This window comes from Colobus angolensis, unplaced genomic scaffold (assembly GCF_000951035.1).
Source record: "Colobus angolensis palliatus isolate OR3802 unplaced genomic scaffold, Cang.pa_1.0 Scaffold63, whole genome shotgun sequence".
Taxonomy (NCBI): Eukaryota; Metazoa; Chordata; class Mammalia; order Primates; family Cercopithecidae; genus Colobus; species Colobus angolensis.
In genome coordinates, this window is record NW_012119932.1 from 4720282 (window position 1) to 4739323 (window position 19042).

At 34.4% G+C, this 19042-nt stretch overlaps 1 protein-coding gene across 1 annotated transcript in view; it reads left to right on the forward strand.

Annotated features, from left to right (window-relative positions):
• DNAJC1 (DnaJ (Hsp40) homolog, subfamily C, member 1) overlaps positions 1-19042 on the forward strand; it is a 254995-nt gene that overhangs the window by 76525 nt on the left and 159428 nt on the right. The window contains exons 2-3 of the mRNA XM_011963855.1: positions 11125-11226; positions 11718-11764. Of these exons, the coding sequence (XP_011819245.1) occupies positions 11125-11226; positions 11718-11764 (149 nt within the window). The remainder of the gene's footprint in view (positions 1-11124; positions 11227-11717; positions 11765-19042) is intronic.

A 19042-nucleotide genomic window follows, 5' to 3' on the forward strand; every position in this document is an offset into this window, starting at 1 on the left:
TTCATTTCGTTATGTACCCAGTAGTCATTCAGGAGCAGGTTGTTCAGTTGAAACTTATTTCTAAAGCATTTTCTTTTTTCAATTTATTTTAAATTTTATATGCATCTGGTGTACAATCTTATAATCCTGAAGATACTGTGATGAATCCAAGTTTCCTGCCTTATCCTTCTGATCCACACACCAGAGACAACTTCCTTTACCTATCCCTATTATTTAGTTATTCTAGTGGTGACTGCACTTGTGTACAGACACATATGTTTGTTTTGGTTTTTTTTGTTGCTTTTTTTTTGAGAGGTTTGGCATGGGGTGAGAAAGCTGTGTTGACTGCTAAATTTACATGTTCAGGTCAGAGTAAAGAGGGCAAAGTCATTAGTAAGAGTTTAGCTTGAGCTTTTAATCGATAAATCAGATACGAAAATGACCCAAAGACCCAGTGAGAAAGATGACATGGAATTACAGTCAAGCGTTGCTTAATGATGGGGATGCATTTTGAGAAATGCATTGTTAGGCAATTTTGTCGTTGTTTCAGCGTCATAGAGTGCACTTTTACAAACCTAGATGGTGTAGCCTACCATACACCTAGGCAACATGGTATAGACTATTGTTCCTAGGCTACAGACTTGTACAACATGTTACTAAATACTGCAGGGATTTGTAACACAATGGTATTTATGTATCTAAATATAGAAATGGTACAGTTAAAATATAGTAAAAAGATTTAAAATGGTACTCCTATATAGGTCAGCTCCGTTATAATTTTACAGGAACCACTGTCATATATGCAGGCCATCATTGACCAAAATGTCATGCAGTGCATTGACTGTGTTAACTTTGAGGCAGTTGGTCTTGATTAATAACACTATACAAATTAAGGGCCCCAGGTGTCAATTAGAGTTTGAAGTTCCTAAGTATAATTTGGATGAATGTTGTCTTCCTTCCTCAGTGAATCTGATAGCCAAATAGATGATCTTCCCTTCAATTTAATACTCCTGAGTCTTTTTCAAGGTAGTAGAAGTTTCATTAAGAAGAGTTTACTTTGAGCAGGCCGAGAGCAGTGGCTCACACCTGTAATCCTAGCACTTTGGGAGGCCGAGGCAGGCGCATCACAAGGTCAAGAGATCGAGACCATCCTGGCCAACATGGTGAAACCCTGTCTCTACTAGAAATATAAAAATTAGCTGAGTGTGGTGGTGTGTGCCTGTCGTCACCACTGGGGAGGCTGAGGCAGGAGAATCTCTTGAATCTGGGAGGCAGAGGTTGCAGTGAGCTGAGGTTATACCACTGCACTCCAGCCTGGCAACAGAGTGAGACTCCATCTCAAACAAAACAAACAAACAAACAAACAGAAAAACGGAGTTTCCTTTGGTCAGATCCTGGATAAGATCTTTTGGTTTTGGTTTTGGTTAACTAGCCAAATATTTTTTACTACCTGGCACACCTAAAAATGTGAATATCACATTTGTGGAGACACTGTATAAATAGAATGAGTTTTAGATTATTGTCAATCCATTGATTAAAATCAGGGTCGGCAAACTACAGTACTTGGGCCAAAAGCAGCCACTACCTGATTTTGTAATAAAGTTTTATTGGAACACCACCATACCCATTTATTTATGTATTGTCTGTGGCTGCTTTCTTACTACAGTGGCAGGATTTAATAGTTGTAATGAAGACTGTTTGACCCACAGAGCCTAAAATATTTACTATCTGTCCGTTTTCAGAAACAGTTTGCCAATCCCTGATAAAAAGTGAAATAATAAGTTTCCCTTGAGTCACCTAAGGCAGATTTTTCAGTGCTGTTACATAGCAAAACTTAGGATAGCGACCATGGAAGGTAGAAAGTTAGGTTGAGATTTTTCTTCTTCTTTTTTTTTTTTCAAGTGTGTTTATAACTGTAAATTTTCTTCTGAGCAGTGCTTTTACCACATCCTATGTTTTGGCATGGTATGTTTTCGTTTTCATTCATATCCTTCTCTAGTGATTTTTTTACTTTAAAAATTAAATATCGTGATTTAATATTATTCTTGCTTAATCCTCAGTTGTTTTTAATTAGAAAAAATAGTTAATGATTAACTATTAACATTAATGAATTAAAATCTTCCAGAAGGAATGAATCCAAACAGAAATATCTAATGACTAATAAAACCCTGATATTTTACGGCCTTTCCTATTTTAGTCTCAAACATTCTAAACATAAAGGAAGAAAGAGCTTTTCAGTTTTATTCTTTTAAAAAGAGCATAGGCTTCTCTCCTGCTACTGAGGATGGTCTTCTAACACATTCACAGTCATTTAGAGACAACATTATGGCACATTCATTCATACCACAGTATTTTCTAATTTCCTTTTTGATTACTTGTTTAAAAATGTGTTGTTTAATTTCCACATACATGTGAATTTTTCAAATTTCCTTTTGTCATTAATTTCTAATTTCATTTCGTTACGGTTGGAGAAGGTACATGGTATGATTTCAGTCTTTTTAAATATAGAGACCTATTTAATAGCCTAAAATACAGTATATCTTGGCTGATGTTCCATATGCACTTCAGAAAAATGTATATTCTCTTTTTGGGTGGAATGTTCTATAGTTGTCTGTGAGATGTGTCTAGTTGGTTTACACTATTCAAATCTTCTGTTTTCTTACTGTTCTTTCTGATTGTTCCAGTCATTATTAAAAGTGGAGTATTGCAGTTTCCATTTCTGTAGAATTGTCTGTTTCTCCTTTCAGTTCTGTTAAATCTTTACTTCATTTATTTTGGGGCTCTGTTAGGTGCATGTTTATGTTATTTATATTGTTATATCTTCTTGATAGATTGACCTTTTTGTCATTAAATAATGTCCTTTGTCTTTTGTAACAATTTTTGTGTTTAAATTGATTTTGCCTAATATTGTATAGCCACCCAGGTCTCTTTTAATTACTGTTTGCAAGGAATATCTTTTTTCATCCATTCCATTTTGACCTATTTGTGTTTTGGTTCTAAAGTGAGTCTCTTATAGACACCATGTACAGTAAATCCTCTCTTGCTGTCATCAGTAGAGTCTTAGAAACTGCCACTTGCAGTAAGTCTTTAAATAGCATCATTTCCTTCAATGTTGTTTCATTATAGCATGAAAAAAATTGTTTTCATTGTATGTCGTTTTACTTAAAGTTGCAGTATCTAAGAACCTATCAATGACCGTAAGTGAGGACTTGCTGTGATGAGTCATGTTTGTTTTGAATTCATTCTGCCAATATCTGCATTTTAATTGGAGAATTTAAGTCATTTAATTTTAAGGTAATTACAGACAAGGAGCGACTTACTTTTGCTATTTTGCTATTTGTTTTCTATATATTATATGTCTTCTTTGTTCTCCTGTTCCTGTGTTACTGCCTTTTTTTTGTTTTCAGTTTTTTCTCCTAGAAAATAAATAAATAAAATAAAGCTATTTTATTCACTTTTCATTTCTTTTACTGTAGATCTTTATATTCTTAGTTTTTGCCTTGGGAATTACAATTAACATCTTAATTTATAGCAATCCAGTTTGGGTTAATACCAATTTAGTTTCAATCATGTAAAAATTTTTGTTAGAATGTTAGATGCAGAAAGGAAAAATTAAAAATTAATTTTAAAAAAAATGTTGCTCGTATAACAAGCACCGTTCCCTATTCCTTATGTTGTTTATTGTCGCAGATTACATTTTTATCTGTATAATGTCTGCCATAGACATAGATTTATATTATTTATGATATATTTATAGTTACTGCTTTATGTAACTGTCTGTTAAATCATACAGAGTAAAATTGAAGTTACTAACCAAAATGCATTAATAATGACTTTTATATTTATCTATGTAGTCACCTGTTTTAGTCTGTGCTACTATAACAATATGCTTTATGCTGGGTAATTTATAAACAACAGAAATTTGTTGCTCACAGTTCTAGAGGCTGGGAAGTCCAAGATCAAGGTACCAACATATTCACTGTCTGGTGAGGGCCTGTTGCTCATAGATAGTCCCTTCTGTGTGTCCTTCCAGGGCAGAAGGGCAAAAAAGGCACAGGTCTGTGGGACGTCTTTTACAAGGGCACTAATCCCATTTGACCTAATCACTTCTTAGAGACCCCACCTCTTAATGCCATCACATGGAGGATTAGATTTCAACACGAGTTTTGGAGGGATGCAAACATTCAGACCACAGCATTATCTTTATCAGTGTTTTTTATTTCTTTGTGCTGATTTGAATTACTTTCTAGTATTTTTTTCTTTCAGCTTGATGGACTCCTTATAGCATTTCTTATAAAGCATATCTACTAGCAATGAATTCTAGTTTTTTAACTGGGATATCACAATTTCTTTTGTTTTTGAGGGATAGTTTTGTTGGATATAGACTTCTTGGTTGATAGATTTTTTTTTTTCCTGTTACTTTACTACCGTCTAGCTTCTATAATCTCTAATGAGAACTTAGCTGTTAACATTATTGGGGATCTCTTATACATGATAAGTTGCTTCTTTTGCTGCTTTTGGGACTCTCTCTTTTAACAGTTTGATTATGATGTTTCTAGGTGTGGATCTCTTTAGTTTTCTCCTACTTGGGGTTTGTTGAGATTCTTAGATATGTAGGTGTATGTCTTTTATCAGTTTTTGAAGTTAGATGTCATTTTTTCTTCAAATATGTTTTCTCTCCGCTTTTCTCTGTCTTCTTCCTCTTGGAGGTCCCTTATGTGTTTGTTGGTACTTTTAATAGTGTTCCACAGGTCTCTTAGGCTTTATTCATTTTATTCATTTTTTTTCCTTTCTGCTCCCCAGATCAGGTAATCTCTGTTGATCTAAGTGTTCATTGATTCTTTCTTCTGACTACTCAAGCCTGCCGTTGAGCCCCAACTAGTAAAATTTTCATTTCAATTATTGTATTTTGCTAGTCCAGAATTTCTATTTTGTTTTTTTAAAGTTTATTTTTGTTGATATTCTCAATTATGTGAGACATTATTCTCATACATTCCTTTAGTTCTTTGTACATACTCTTTAAGCATATTTAAAATAATTGATTTAGAGTCTTTGCCTAGTAAATGCAATATATGGACTTCCTCAGGTACAATTTCTATTAATTTTTTTTCTCTGTGTGAGGACCATACTTTCTTGTTTCTTTACATGCCCCATAATTTTTTATTGAGTATTAGACATTTTAGATATATAATGTGGCAGTGATATTTTCTACTTTCTTAGAGGTTTTTGTTGCTGCTTATTGTAGTTGGTGTTGTTTATCTAGTGACTTTTCTGAAATAGACACTTTTGTAAAGTTTATATTCTGTGCTATGTGTGGCCACTAGAATTTCTGTTCAGTTGGCTTAGAATCTCTGGTCAACTAATGATTTGGCAGTTATTTTCTTAACAGTTGGAGCCAGAAATATATAGTCATGCATCACTTAATGACAAGGATGCTTTCTGAGAAATGCATCACTTGGCAATTTTGTCTTTGTGTGAATATCACAGTGTATTCATACAAATCCAGATGGTATAGCCTACTGCAAACCTAGGCTATATGGTATAGCCTATTGCTCCTAGGCTACAAACCTGTATAGCATGTTACTGTACTGAACACTGTAGGCAGTTGTAACACAAAAGTATTTGTGTATCTAAACATATTTAAACGTAGTAAAAATACAGTGTAATAGGTAAAAAATGTACGTGTATAGGGTATTTACTATGAATATATCTTGCAGGAGTGGAAATTGCTCTGGGTGGGTCACTGAGTAAGTGGTAAGTGAATGTGAAGGCCTAGGACATTACTGTACGCTATTGTATAAACCCTGTACACTTAGACTACACTAAATTTATTAAAAATATGTGATCTCTTCAATGATAAATTAACCCTACCTTACTATGTAACATTACTACTTTATAAACTTTTTAACTTTTTGACTCTTTTGTAATAACACTTAGCTTAAAACACAGACTCATATATAGCTGTATAAAAGATTTTTGTATCCTTATAAGCTTTTTTCTATATTTAAAATTACTTGATTTTTTTACTTTTTAAACTTTCTTGTTAAAAATTAAGACACAAATACACATGAGCTTAGGCCTACACAGGGTCATGATCATTAATATCACGTGCCATTTAATTGGAAGGTCTTCAGGGTCAGTAACATGCTTGGAACTGTCATCTTTTATAACAGTGCCCCTTCTGGAATACCTCCTGAAGGACCTGCTTGAAGCTGTTTTACACTTTATTTCTTCTACATATTTTTTAAAAAATTACCCTCTGAAATAACCATAATAGTATAGTAAATACATAACCCTGTAACATAGTCGTTCATTATCATCAAATATTATGTATAATACACAGTTGTACGTGCTATACTTTTATACAACTGGCAGCACAGTAGGCTTGTTTACACCAGCCTCCCCATAAACACATGAGTTAATACATCGCACTGTGACATTAGGAAGGGTAACATGTCACTAGAAGATAGGAATTTTTAACTCCATTGTATTGTATTCTTATGGGACCACCATCATATATGCGATTCATTGTTGATGGAAACATTGTTATGTGGTGTATGACTATATAAATATAAATAAGTAAATTATATATATATATATATATTTCCAGTGTTTGCCAGTAGACTGTGTATATCTCGGGGCCATGCCTTCAATACTCATTTGGGCAGTTTATATCTTTCTTAGCTTCAGTTTCTGCTTGTGCAGAGCCTGAAGATCAGCCAGAAGTGAGAACTAGGGCCTTCTCAAGTGTTTCTGAGCATGTGCTCTGTCCTGGGCACACACATGGCCATCTAGTTTCCAAGGAATATGTAGGACTAGATGTCATGTCACTTTTCACAAGGAACATGTCACTTTTCAGTCTGTGTGCCCAAGCTTTTTGAGAGCTTGTTTGGAGATTCTAGCAGGGGAGTGCAGCTACTTATATACCTTTGACTCAAGACTGGTCCTCCTCTATCAGGGATGGTTGTCCTTTTCGACTGAGCATGCAGCTTCAGGAGGGATGCACATGGAGTGATGAGGGAAGAAGGGGACACCCGCCTACCCAGCCAGATCAGCCAAATCAACCCTGGCGATCAGTGGGGTGACAGATGTCGCAGCCAGATCCCCCTCACATCCCCAAGCTTTTTGATAATTAACCGTAGCTTACTATATAACGTTTCTACTTGATGAACTTTTTGATTTTTTATCTTTTTGACTCTTCTGTAATAATTCTTAGCTTAAAACACAAACATACATGTAGCTGTATAAAAATATTTTTGTATCCTTTCAAGCTTTTTTCTATATTTATAGAAACAATTTATTATATCCATTGTTTGCCTCAATTGCTACCCCTTACCCCCTTCAGCGCCGGCTAATACATTTGCCTGTAGGCCAGGCACGGTGGCTCATGCCTCTAATCCCAGCACTTTGGGAGGCCAAGGCAGGTGGATTGCTTGAGCTCAGGAGTTTGAGAACAGCCTGGGCAACATGGCAAAACACTGTTTCTACAAAAAATAAAAAACAAATAAATAAAGTTGCCTTTAAATGTTTACAACAGATGGCCTATCTGCCCTGGCAGAGTTCTGAGTGTGGCAAAATAAAAGCAAGCCCTTTACACAGTTCAAGCCAACAGAGAGGTTAAAACAAAACAACCACAGATCTTTGAGAACAAGGTAAACTCTGATCCCTCTGTCACGAGGAACCTAACCAAGGCCTTAGGTTGGCATTGTTAAGACCCTTAGTGAGAATCATCTTTTTCTTAAGTGCTTGCCTAATTGCTGTAAATTTTGACAGGTTTTCAGAGATCAGATAAAGTTGCTTCTGACAGTTTTTGTCAGGTTATTTTCACTGTTTCTGTGGAGGGATGAACTTGGAGTTCCCTAACATGCTGTTTTTTGCTGACATGCCATTGCATTGTTTCCATTTTGATAAGCTTACATTATTTTCAGGTTTTGTTGTTGTTGTTGTTGTTTTGGAGACAGGGTTTCACTGTGTCACCCAGGCTGGAGTGCAGTGGCGCAGTCATGGCTCACTGCAGCCTCAACCTCCTGGGCTCAAGTAACACGCCCACCTCAGCCTCCCAAGTAGCTAGAATTACAGGCGCATGCCACCACACCTAGCTAATTAAAAAAATTTTTTTTGCACTGATGGGGTTTTTCCATGTTGCTCAGGCTGGTCTCAAACACTTGGGCTCAAGTGATCTGCCTGCCTCAGCCTTCCAAAGTGTTAGGATTACAGGCGTGAGCCACCACACCCAGCCTCAGAGTATTTTGTTTTGTTTTGTTTTGTTTTTCAAAAGTTAAGATACGTTTCTTCTTCATAGAGGTCACCTGACTGTTAAAATAATTCATGTTTAGCTTGCCAACCATGAATGGTTAGCTTGCACATTTAGAAGGAAAATAATTCTAACAGATGAATCCAGTAGATCTGAGTTAAAGATAGCCATTTCACTCACGTGCTGGCAAAAAATTTTCTCTCCAAGCTAGAGAGATAAAACGTCTAATCCAGTGAATATGGGAGATGAATGTTCTAACATTCAGGCCTCTAATAGAAATGTGATGTCAAATGTATTAGACAAGCCAATACATACCAGGGTCTTTACCTTTAAAGCTCCAATGGAACATACTCACATTGTAGTTATGTGGACATGTTCCATATAGTTTATCAGGTCAAGAATGTAACAGTTGTTCTCACTACCTTCCCAAAACTATCTCATTGGGAAGTTAGCCCAAATCTGAAGCTAAACAGCCAACATAAAGAGATCTGATTCTGAAGCAATATTTTCTGAGTGTGAATTCATTGAATACCTAATATTAAATGAATACATAAGCTAGTTTGAAGTACAACTTATCTAGAGCATGTCTTTGTAGATAAGAAAATCTTCATGTTTTTCACCTGTATCTACTTGAGGTAGAAATTATTGGTGAAATAACTCTACTGGATAGATTCTCAAGAGGAAAATAGTCAGGCAATATTTGTGTATAAGGAACACAGCCCTGTTCCTTAGAAGAGAGCTGTCTGTATGTGTAGCTGGGTGAAAAACAACATGAGGTTGGTGAACTGTATCCTAAGGTGTAATAATCTGGGGGGACCAGGAGGATGAGCCAAGAGGATGGGAGATAAGGCTAAAAAAATTGGAAAACATAGGTGACAGAGGCACCTGGTAGCTGCTCAAGGATTTAGAGTAGGAGAGCCGTCTGACCACATTTACATTTGGGGTACATATGGTGGCAGAAAAATGGAGGATTGGGGGATCAGAATGGCAAGACTGGAAGCAGGGAAATGCCTTAGGTTACAATTAGTTGTTTTTATTTTTAAGTAAGAAATGTTCCATAGTGAGCATGTGTTAATTTTGTAATATAAGAAAATACATAGCTATTATTTTGTATGAAATATACTTGTTGAATAATTTATGATACAGTACCAATTTTTTAAAAATCTAAGATTAAAATCTCAATTAGAGATTGGTTATTCAGTTGACACTTGATGTCTTTGCTCAACAAAAGGATTCATCATAGATTTTCATTAGATAATCATTTGTTTCTACCACATTATCTGTAGTCTATGTAGGGAACATGTCAATTTTATTAAGCAAATTAGATTGAAAATTACAACCATGTTACCTGCAGGACTTGAGTAATTTTTATAGCTCCGCAGCCTTCCACAAGTCACAAAAATACTCACACCCCGGGTAACATACTAGTCTGGAGCAACAAGCCCCAGAAAACTGATAATAAAAATATTGGTTTGTAAAGACAAGCCTGACAGACTAATTATAGCTTCACTTTGTCTCTCTCCAACTCTATTTAAAAACTATTGATAATATTTAGTCCCAGGTATATAGATTTTTTTGTGTTGGTTTGGTTTGGTGTTTTCATCATTTGAACTTCTTAGTAGTTTTTGAAATTAATTAGACAGTCTGCTATCAAATGAGAGACATTTAATAAGCAAGTTTACTCTCATTTTTCCCAATACAAGTATGTTATTTAAATATACTTTAAGTTTAATACAGATCAAGTTTTAAACCCCAGCCAGGCACGGTGGCTCACACCTGTAATCCTAGCTAGCACTTTGGGAGGCTGAGGTGGTTGGATCACTTGAGGTCAGGAATTCAAGACCAGCCTGGCCAACATGGGGAAATCCCGTCTCTACTAAAAATACAAAAATTAGCTGGGTGTGGTGGCGCATGCCTATAATTCCAGCTACTCCGGAGGCTGAGGCACAAGAATCTCTTGGACCCAGGAGGTGGAGGTTGCAGTGAGCTGAGATTGTGCCAGTGTACTCCAGCCTGGGTGATAGAATCAGACTGTCTCAAGAAAAGTTTTAAACCCTACTTGACAGTGTATTCTTTGTTATTATTATGCATTTTATACTGGCCATGTAGAAACGATGTCTGATTTTACCTGTGCACACAGAATTATATAAAATGTAATTTTAATATCCACTTAATCTAAGTACTGAACCGTGGTAACCTTTTAGATATATTTAAACTATACTAGTAATACATAAATATTGGGCAAATTTATTTTTATGAACCAAACTGAGGAGGCTGGCCAACATTGAAAATACCCTTTAAAGTACTAAGTAAATAAGTATAGTATATTTAACTCTTTCTAATGATAATAATTTTTGATAAATGCGAATTTAACTCCCTTCAGATAGGCATGCTTTTTGACATGTGAAAGTGAGATTCTGTAAGTTGTTGCTAAGATGATAAACTCAATATAAATAACAATAGAGAAACCATACGGTTAGCCTGGGATTCAGAAATTGGCTTTAACATTTGCCAATAAATAAAGAGTTTCTTTGAAGGCACACAGATGTATTAATTTTTAATTTGTTTCTTTTTGATCTCTTAATTGCTGAAAAAGATTTATTGGTTAATTTTAGGAAGGCAAGTGTTTGAAAAGTTTCGCCAAATACTGTCTTCTTTAAATGACTGTATGGTAATGAAAAGTTAAGAGGAGAGCCAAATTAGATTGAATAATTGTTCAGTCATGTGGGTCAGGCTAGTTGCATAGCCTGGTTGTTAGACTGATTGCTCAAATTACATTGCCTGGGGTCCTGCACTTGGTTGGCTGTCTTCTCAGATCTTAACAAGGTTCTGGGAATTTCTTTTTCTGACAAAGTTTGCTTTGTATTTTCCCCTCCCCCTACCACCTCCAGGATGCATCATCTGCAGACATCAGAAAAGCATATCGTAAGCTTTCACTAACTTTACATCCAGACAAGAATAAAGATGAAAATGCAGAAACTCAGTTTAGACAAGTAAGTGAAATATGCTATTATATATATTTTTGTGACAAATGTATTAATATGTTGATGGTAGAAAAATTCACTTATATATGGAATATTTTCATTTGAAAATGAGGTAGCAGTTTAAAATATAGTGTATATGTTTTTATCCAAGTTTCTACAAAATACGTTTTTACCATTTTGTATTAGCATCTCAAAATTCTTGGAGGGTCATAATTGTCATAATTTTCTTGTCTAAATTACAGCTTTTGTTTTTAAAATGCACATTTTAAGATAAGTATTACTTTTGTAACTGTCACAAAGGTTTATTTTGATATCAAGCATTTTTAACCTCTTAAGGTACTACCAAAACATAAAGTGTTACTTATAATTGAGGTTTCATCTGTTTATTGTATATATGGGCACATAGGATTTGCTGCATGTGTATTGTAGTGCCTTCACCCTCCTACGTGATTTCTTATAGTTGAGAGTATTTTTATTTTAAAGTAATGCTTTTATTTTAGTTGGTGGCCATTTATGAAGTTTTAAAGGATGATGAACGAAGGCAGAGGTGAGTGTTCATTTCTGCTTTTGAATTAAGATGTTATAATTTCATGCAACAGTTTATAAAGTTTATAAAGAATTAAGTCTCCTTAAACATTTTGTTATGTTAGTATTTTATTTTTGTTCCTTCCAAGAAATGCAGTGTTTTAAAAATGTGTGTTTGAAGCAGAGTTAATTTTATTTGAAAGTATTCACTAGATTGATTCGATACTTACAAGATTCAAGATTATGAGTCATAATGTTAGCAAGTCCTGGCTTCCTTAATACGACTTTTAACGTGAGTGTTTATGCCCTGGGAAATGCAAATACTGCTTGAATTCAAATAAATGTCCATTCTTTCCCGTATGTCAGTAATAGCTCCTATCTGTGCCTGGTGCTTGGTGCTTTTTCCCCCACTATTCCTTAAATGTTTGAATTAGACCGTAGTGATAGTCAAGTTAGTACTCTTTCTTGATATTTCCTCACTCTCAAAATAACCCAATTATATAAGCTTCTGTAAGCCTGTAGAAGATAGGGGTGGAAGAAAACTTCGCTTCTTGTGTCTGTTTCTTTTGCTTCCTTCCCTTCCTTTACTCTGCTCTGGCGATTCTGCACTGAGGGTTAAACTTCAGAGTGGTGGCAGTCCCTCACACTAAGACTTCTCTGTGCCCCTTTCAGAAGAGTGGCAATATATTTATGTAGTAGTTGATAATGCCAGTGACTTAAGAGGAGATTACACAGAGGCCCCTTTCCTCTACTCCTACAGAATGTATGGAATGTAGACATCATTTCAGCAACCTTCTAAGTTTTTTGAGTCAGACCACAACACATATGCACATACACAACTAAAACAATAGTTTCACAAAATACTTCTTATTGCAGGTTAAACACATCATTTTCTATTCTAGGCTAGACTAGTCTTTTGGTGTTTTTTATTTATTTATTTTTAAAAAATGTTGGTTGTGGTTCACTAAATTGATTTCATGAGACACTAGTGGACCACAATCCAAAATTTGAAAATGTTGTTCTACAGTACAAGAGTACCTTTAAAAAACAAAGCAAAACAACACCTAGGTATTTGAGATTTAGGCAAAAGCCAACTTAAATATCTGTATACTTCAATAGGGGGGTAATACATCTTTAGACAACTCTATAAATTATGCTGTGTTACATTCTGAATCTTTCCTCAAATGTATTATCTGGAATTAGTCTGTATCCTAAAATGTTATCTACCATTCTTGATTCTCATCTTAACCGTTTAATTTGAATACCTCTGCTTGTCAGATTGCAAAGCACAAGGATTCAAGATCTTCTCTTAAAGTGTTCTTCGCTTTATAACAAGGGCTGGCATTGGTCCAGATACCATAGCAGACATTCCTCTGGTTTGAGATAATCCATAGTGTTGAAAGAGTCCGAGAAGTGTGTTGAAAGAAGTTTTGGTCATTCTGCGCATATTTTCTAGTTAGTTGCCCTATGAGCCCTAGTTTTGTTTCACACATTTAAGAATGTGTCTGTAAAGGTAGCTTTATTTAGTCTTCTAATATCTTTGGCTTGAGGTTTTTTCTTTTTGTTTGTTGTTATTTTAAGTCAGTAAACTTTGTAATTTCTTTCAGTTACCAAAATTATTTCTATCTTTTCAAAACAAATCACTTCTTATATATAAATTGTTTCTTCATTAACATGGAATCATTTATTAATAAATAACATCATCTCTTTAGGATTAGTTCTCTCATTTATTTTAGAGAGTTGATAGAAAAAAATGAATGTGACAGTTACACAAATAGCTGTAGTATTTATACCCCTTGAGGCACAAGTAACTCTTTGGTAACTGGTTTTCCTTGAGGCAAAAGTCTTAACTAATCAAGCTAAGAATCACTCCTCTAAAGCTTGTGCCTGAGGCCAGGTGACCTGTGAGTATTTAAACATAGGAGACAGACATCTCTGCAGACAATTACTTAATGTTTATAATTCCTTTAGGGAAAAAAAAGAGCACAGTCAGCATTATCTTCAAAAGAAGATTATCTACATATTGATATAAAAAATGCTTTTTGGTATCACAATTATTTACTATAAATATTCATTAAGTAATACTTTCAAATGTGTAACCTTCCAGGAATTGGTAATTTGGGAAATTGTCAGACATGTTTCCTGTTTATTTCCCTTTTATATAATTGTGTTTTCTCTGAAATCAGATGCATTATTTGAATTTTGCTAGAAAAGGGAATAGCAGTGAAATTGATAAATTAACAAACCAAATAACTTTTTATAGAAAAGAAAGGAAAGGCTGACTGGGTACAGTGGCTCACATCTGTAATCTTAGCACTTTGGGAGGCTAAGAAGGGCAGATCCCTTGAACTCAGGAGTTCGAAACCAGCCTAGGCAACATGACGAAACCTCGTCTCTGCAAAAAATACAAAAGTTAGCCTGGCATGGTGGCACATGCCTGTAGTCCCAGCTACTCAGGAGGCTGAGGTGGGAGGATTGCTTGAACCCCAGAGGCAGAAGTTGCAGAGAGCTCTAATTGCACCACTGCACTCAGCCTGGGCCACAGAGCAAGATCCTGTCTCAAAAGAAAAAAAGAGGAAAAAGAAAATGTCAGCTTTGTTTGATTTTTTTAATGTCCTTATTTGGGTATAATTTGCATACAATAAAAGTCACCTGTTTTAAGTGTACAGTTAAATGCTTTTTAGTAAATTTACAGGCTTGTGCAAACCATCACCACAGTCCAGTTTTAGAACATTTACATCATTTCAAAAAAGCTTTAGCCCATTTGCAGTAATTCTTCACCCTGATCTCCAGCTCCAGGCAATTACTGATCTATTTAGTGTAAATTTGTCCTTTCTGGACATTTCGTATAAATGGAATCATGCAGTATGTAGTTTTTTGTATGTGGCTTCTATTAACATAAGGTTTTTGAGATTCATTCATATTGTAGCATATACCAGTAGTTCGTTCTTTTCTATTGCTGAACAGTATTCCATCGTATGGATATACCACTTATGTTTATCTGTTCACCAGTTGATGGACATGTGAGTTGTTTCCAGTTTGGGGCTATGATGAGCAAGGCTTCTGTGAACATTCACATAAACTTCAGATGGACATATGTTTTCGTTTCTCTTGGTTAGATTCCTAGGAGTGCAATTGTGAATAAACGTTTAAGCCTTTTTCTCCCCCAAGAACATAGACTATAGCATGAAAACACACTCATGTACTGCATAATGACATTTCACTCAATGAGGGACCACATATGCAATGCTAGCCGAGCGCAGTGGCTCACACCTGTTATCTCAACACTTTGGGAGGCTAAGGTGGGAGGATGGCTTGAGCCCAGGAGTTTGAGACCAGCCCTGGCAACATAGCTAGACCCTATCTTTACAAAAAATAAAAAAATTAGCAGGGTGTGGTGTGCCTGTAGTCCCAACTACTTGGGTAGCTGAGATGGGAGGATTGCTTGAGCTACTTGGGAGGCTGAGATGGGAGGATTGCAAGGCTGCAGCGAGCCATGATCGTGCCGTTGTACGCCACCCTGGGCGAAAGAGTGAGACCCCATCTCTAAAACAACAACCACAGCAACAAAAAAACCCAATGCTTGTCCCATAAGATTATAATATGGTATTTTTACTGTACCTTTTCTGAGTTTAGGTATACAAACACTTATCATTGTGTTATAGTTGCCTACAGTATTCAGTACAGCAACATGCTATACAGGTTTATAACCTAGAAGCAATAGGCTACCATGTAGCCTACATGTGTAGAAGCTGTACCACATAGGTTAACGTAAGTACACCATGATGTTCACACAACAAGGAACTTGCCTAACGGTTTGCCTAATTATGCATTTCTCAGACCCAATCACTGTCATTATTAAAGCATGCCTATAACAGGTTTTCGTGGTTATTATAAGAAAGCCTAGCTTAGCAGCCTTCTCTAAACTCTTTAGCTTCCTTATTTTGGGAAACAGTAGCCCAGCTATGTTCCAACAAATTTTTATGAGTGCCCTGAATGTTAGTTGAGGTAAAGTACTGAGTACCAGCCATTACATTTATATACTAGATTGCGCTTTAGTAATATTAACATAGCTACTTTTGTTTAAAATATATTATGAATTTTTAACCAGTCTTCTTTTGCTAACCCAGTTGTGAAACTTTAAAATTTTTTGTCTGTTTCATGTTACTATCTTTATATAAGTTGAATGTGTTTTTAGTTTACTAAATAACGTTTTATTTACAAATGCAGTTAAAAGTATAGTTATTCAGCCTTAATATGTTAAACTTTTATAAATTCATTAACTAGTTATTGTAAATTTGATTACAGGTGTGTTCGAATCAAAATAAACATTAGTCTGAGAATAGGAAATTTACTTTAGCACCTTTCCTAAATAAAGTGCAGTGTACCACAATTTTTGGCGTATATATTGTTTTTTCAAAGAAGAATGAGAACAATTAATTTAGACATGTTTTCTGTTTATAATGTTTGTACAAGTAGTTTTTATTCAAAGTTTCAAAATGTTACCTAAATGGAAATTATGTTATTATTGTTTTAAACTAAAAATTCCAGCTTTGTAATACAGAAAATTCATAATTTAGGCACATGCTAGAATTATTTAAATATTTTCATAATATACAGATTTTCAATTTTAGTTACATACTTACTGTTTGATATTTCAAAAAAAAGTAACATTTTAAATTTCCATGCATTTTTCTGCTGGTAACTTGAAAAAAATTTTAAATTTGTTTTCCAGTATTTGTATTAGCCTAAATATGTTTCATGACTTGCAGATTATAGTATGAAACTCACTAATGAGTATGTAACCATTATTTTATGTTCATGATGTATATGGTAAGAAAATCAAGTGAAATAAACACACATTAGGCCATATGTTGGATGTGTGGAATTGATTAATGTTTTCATTTCCAAGAAAATTCCATTATAATTCCCTGTGATTTTAGCATTAGTGATATTTTTTATCATAGAGATCTATTTCTTTATATCTTACAACACATACATTTGTACATTCTTAATCTGACTTTAACAAATGTTGAGAACAGTTTGTGTGAATCCCAAATACAGAGCATTTTAACAGTGTTATATGTTTAAATACAGAAAAGCCTAATAAAGTGATGTTTTAAATTTTATGTGTCAACACAGTATTTCTTCTTAAATAACTTATGAAAATAGTGTCTGTGTGTACTTTAAGAAATGTATTTTCAAGGTTTCATCAGGAAAGTAGTGATTTATCTTTTAACAGCATATATTCTAAAAAGTGAACTATAATGGAAGCTATCTTTCCTTAAAATGGCCAGTCGTGTGAGCCATAATGTTCATTGATAGTAAAATCAATAGAGCATTGATTCAAAGCTTAATCCTTAGAGACTGTTATTTAGAGTGACAGACATAGCCTAGTAAATATCTAGTTCTGTTTAATGTGTTCGGTGCATGAGATTTTGCTATCTTGAATGTGTGCACTAAATACAATTTATACGTAGGGTAGAAAATAGTAGCTATTAACAGATGCATAGCACTTTCAGTTATGATGGTGATAAAATATTTGATAAGAGATTCTTAGGTATGAGTTCAGCTACTTTCTCTTCTGCTATAGTTTAGTTATATCCAAAGCAAATTTAATACTTAAGAGTGCTATTAAGGAATTGTCTCCATTTTCTTAGATGTTCTTTATCAATAACTATACTTTTTTTCCTGAAATTATTTCATGGGAGAGGTTTGCTGAAAATAATGATTTTTATATTCACCTTTTTTCCCCCTCAAGAAATCTGAAGTAGAATATGGATTGAGAATAGATTCAGGACTTAAGATTGATTGGACTTCATTTGAATGTTGTAATCTTATGTTAGAGCACTTGAAACCTTTTTACCTATACATTTCTCATTTAAAATGAGCCGGTTTTTATAAGATTGATTTAAACATAAATTTTTGATAACATGAATGATAGTTTCTTATGAAGTCATATTATTATATCTTGATGTTAATATTCAAGCATTTCGATAAATATTGAAAAAGAATAACACCAGATACTTCTGATGCAGCTACTGCCAAACCATACATTAATTTGTAGACTCTTGTATGTTACACAATTTGCTTTTTAAGAGTTTAGTACTAATTAATGTCCTTTCCTTTCAACATTGGTTATTCCAATTTGTTGATACTGTTATTAATAACCTAAGTTGATCACAAAGGTTTTCTAGATTTGCTAATAAAATATATTTTGCATTTATATCTGATGTTTTTCTACTGAAAAAAGAAGTTGCCTGTAATAAATCCTCTGCTTTATTTTTTTAGCATATCTCCAAGGTATCAATTTAATAACTATCAAAGTAGCTACTGCAGTTGTTGCATTTAAATTGATTTACATGTCAAGACTGGCAGTTTAGCAGCTGCGCTATTATTCCTAGATCGGTCAATTTACTTGAGAAAAACCTACTACTGAGTTCTACTGACCTGCCTGACAATATAGGCCCTATTTCTATTCCTGTAATTAGGCCTGCAACTAACTCAGAATATTTTTAATTAAAATATTTTGGTCAATGTGTTGCACCAAATTAGGCCTTTCAGTGAAGATTTAATTCTGGAAATAGTGTGATTAGAATATTTAATGAGTTGTGTTCAATTAAGATTAACAGGTTGTGTGTGTTGAACACAGTGTGTGTGACCATTTTGAGTTTTACAATCATAAATGTTACTCCTTATTTTTAACCTCAAAGATATTTGTTCAATAGTTGTCTGACAAGTAAATTTAAATTCAGTTGAAAATTTATTTTAAAGTAACTTTTTTATCCTGATAGTACCAAGAAAGCTGATTTGAAATGCATCAGCTTTTTAAAGGACTAGGAAAGCTTTTACTTGTTAATGTTGTTCTCTTCCAGCAAAAGCCAAAAATGAGGAAATTGCCACTTAAATGTTTACAAATAAACAGTTGAGAAATCCAACATAAACACTGGTTGTTTCCACATCTCTTTCTAATTTGGGAGTTTTTTATTTTCTAAAGGAATATAGCAATACAAAATTAAAAGGTACTCAATTTTATAGGCTTTTACCTCATTTAAAAGCTTTGATAAAATCGTGTGTATAAATATTTCAACATTGAGCCACCATAGTATAGGGGTAGAAATAAAAGCACTGACTAGAAAATTTATTCAGAATTTGATTCAATTAATATGTAATTCACGGTAACAAACAGCTCTTATTTTGATCTTTCTCCTGTTGAGATCCTTCTTTTTGTTGCTGACTTCAACGGTAGAGTCTTTACTGTAGACTAGTAGACAGGTAGACTACATGTAGCTCCTTTAGT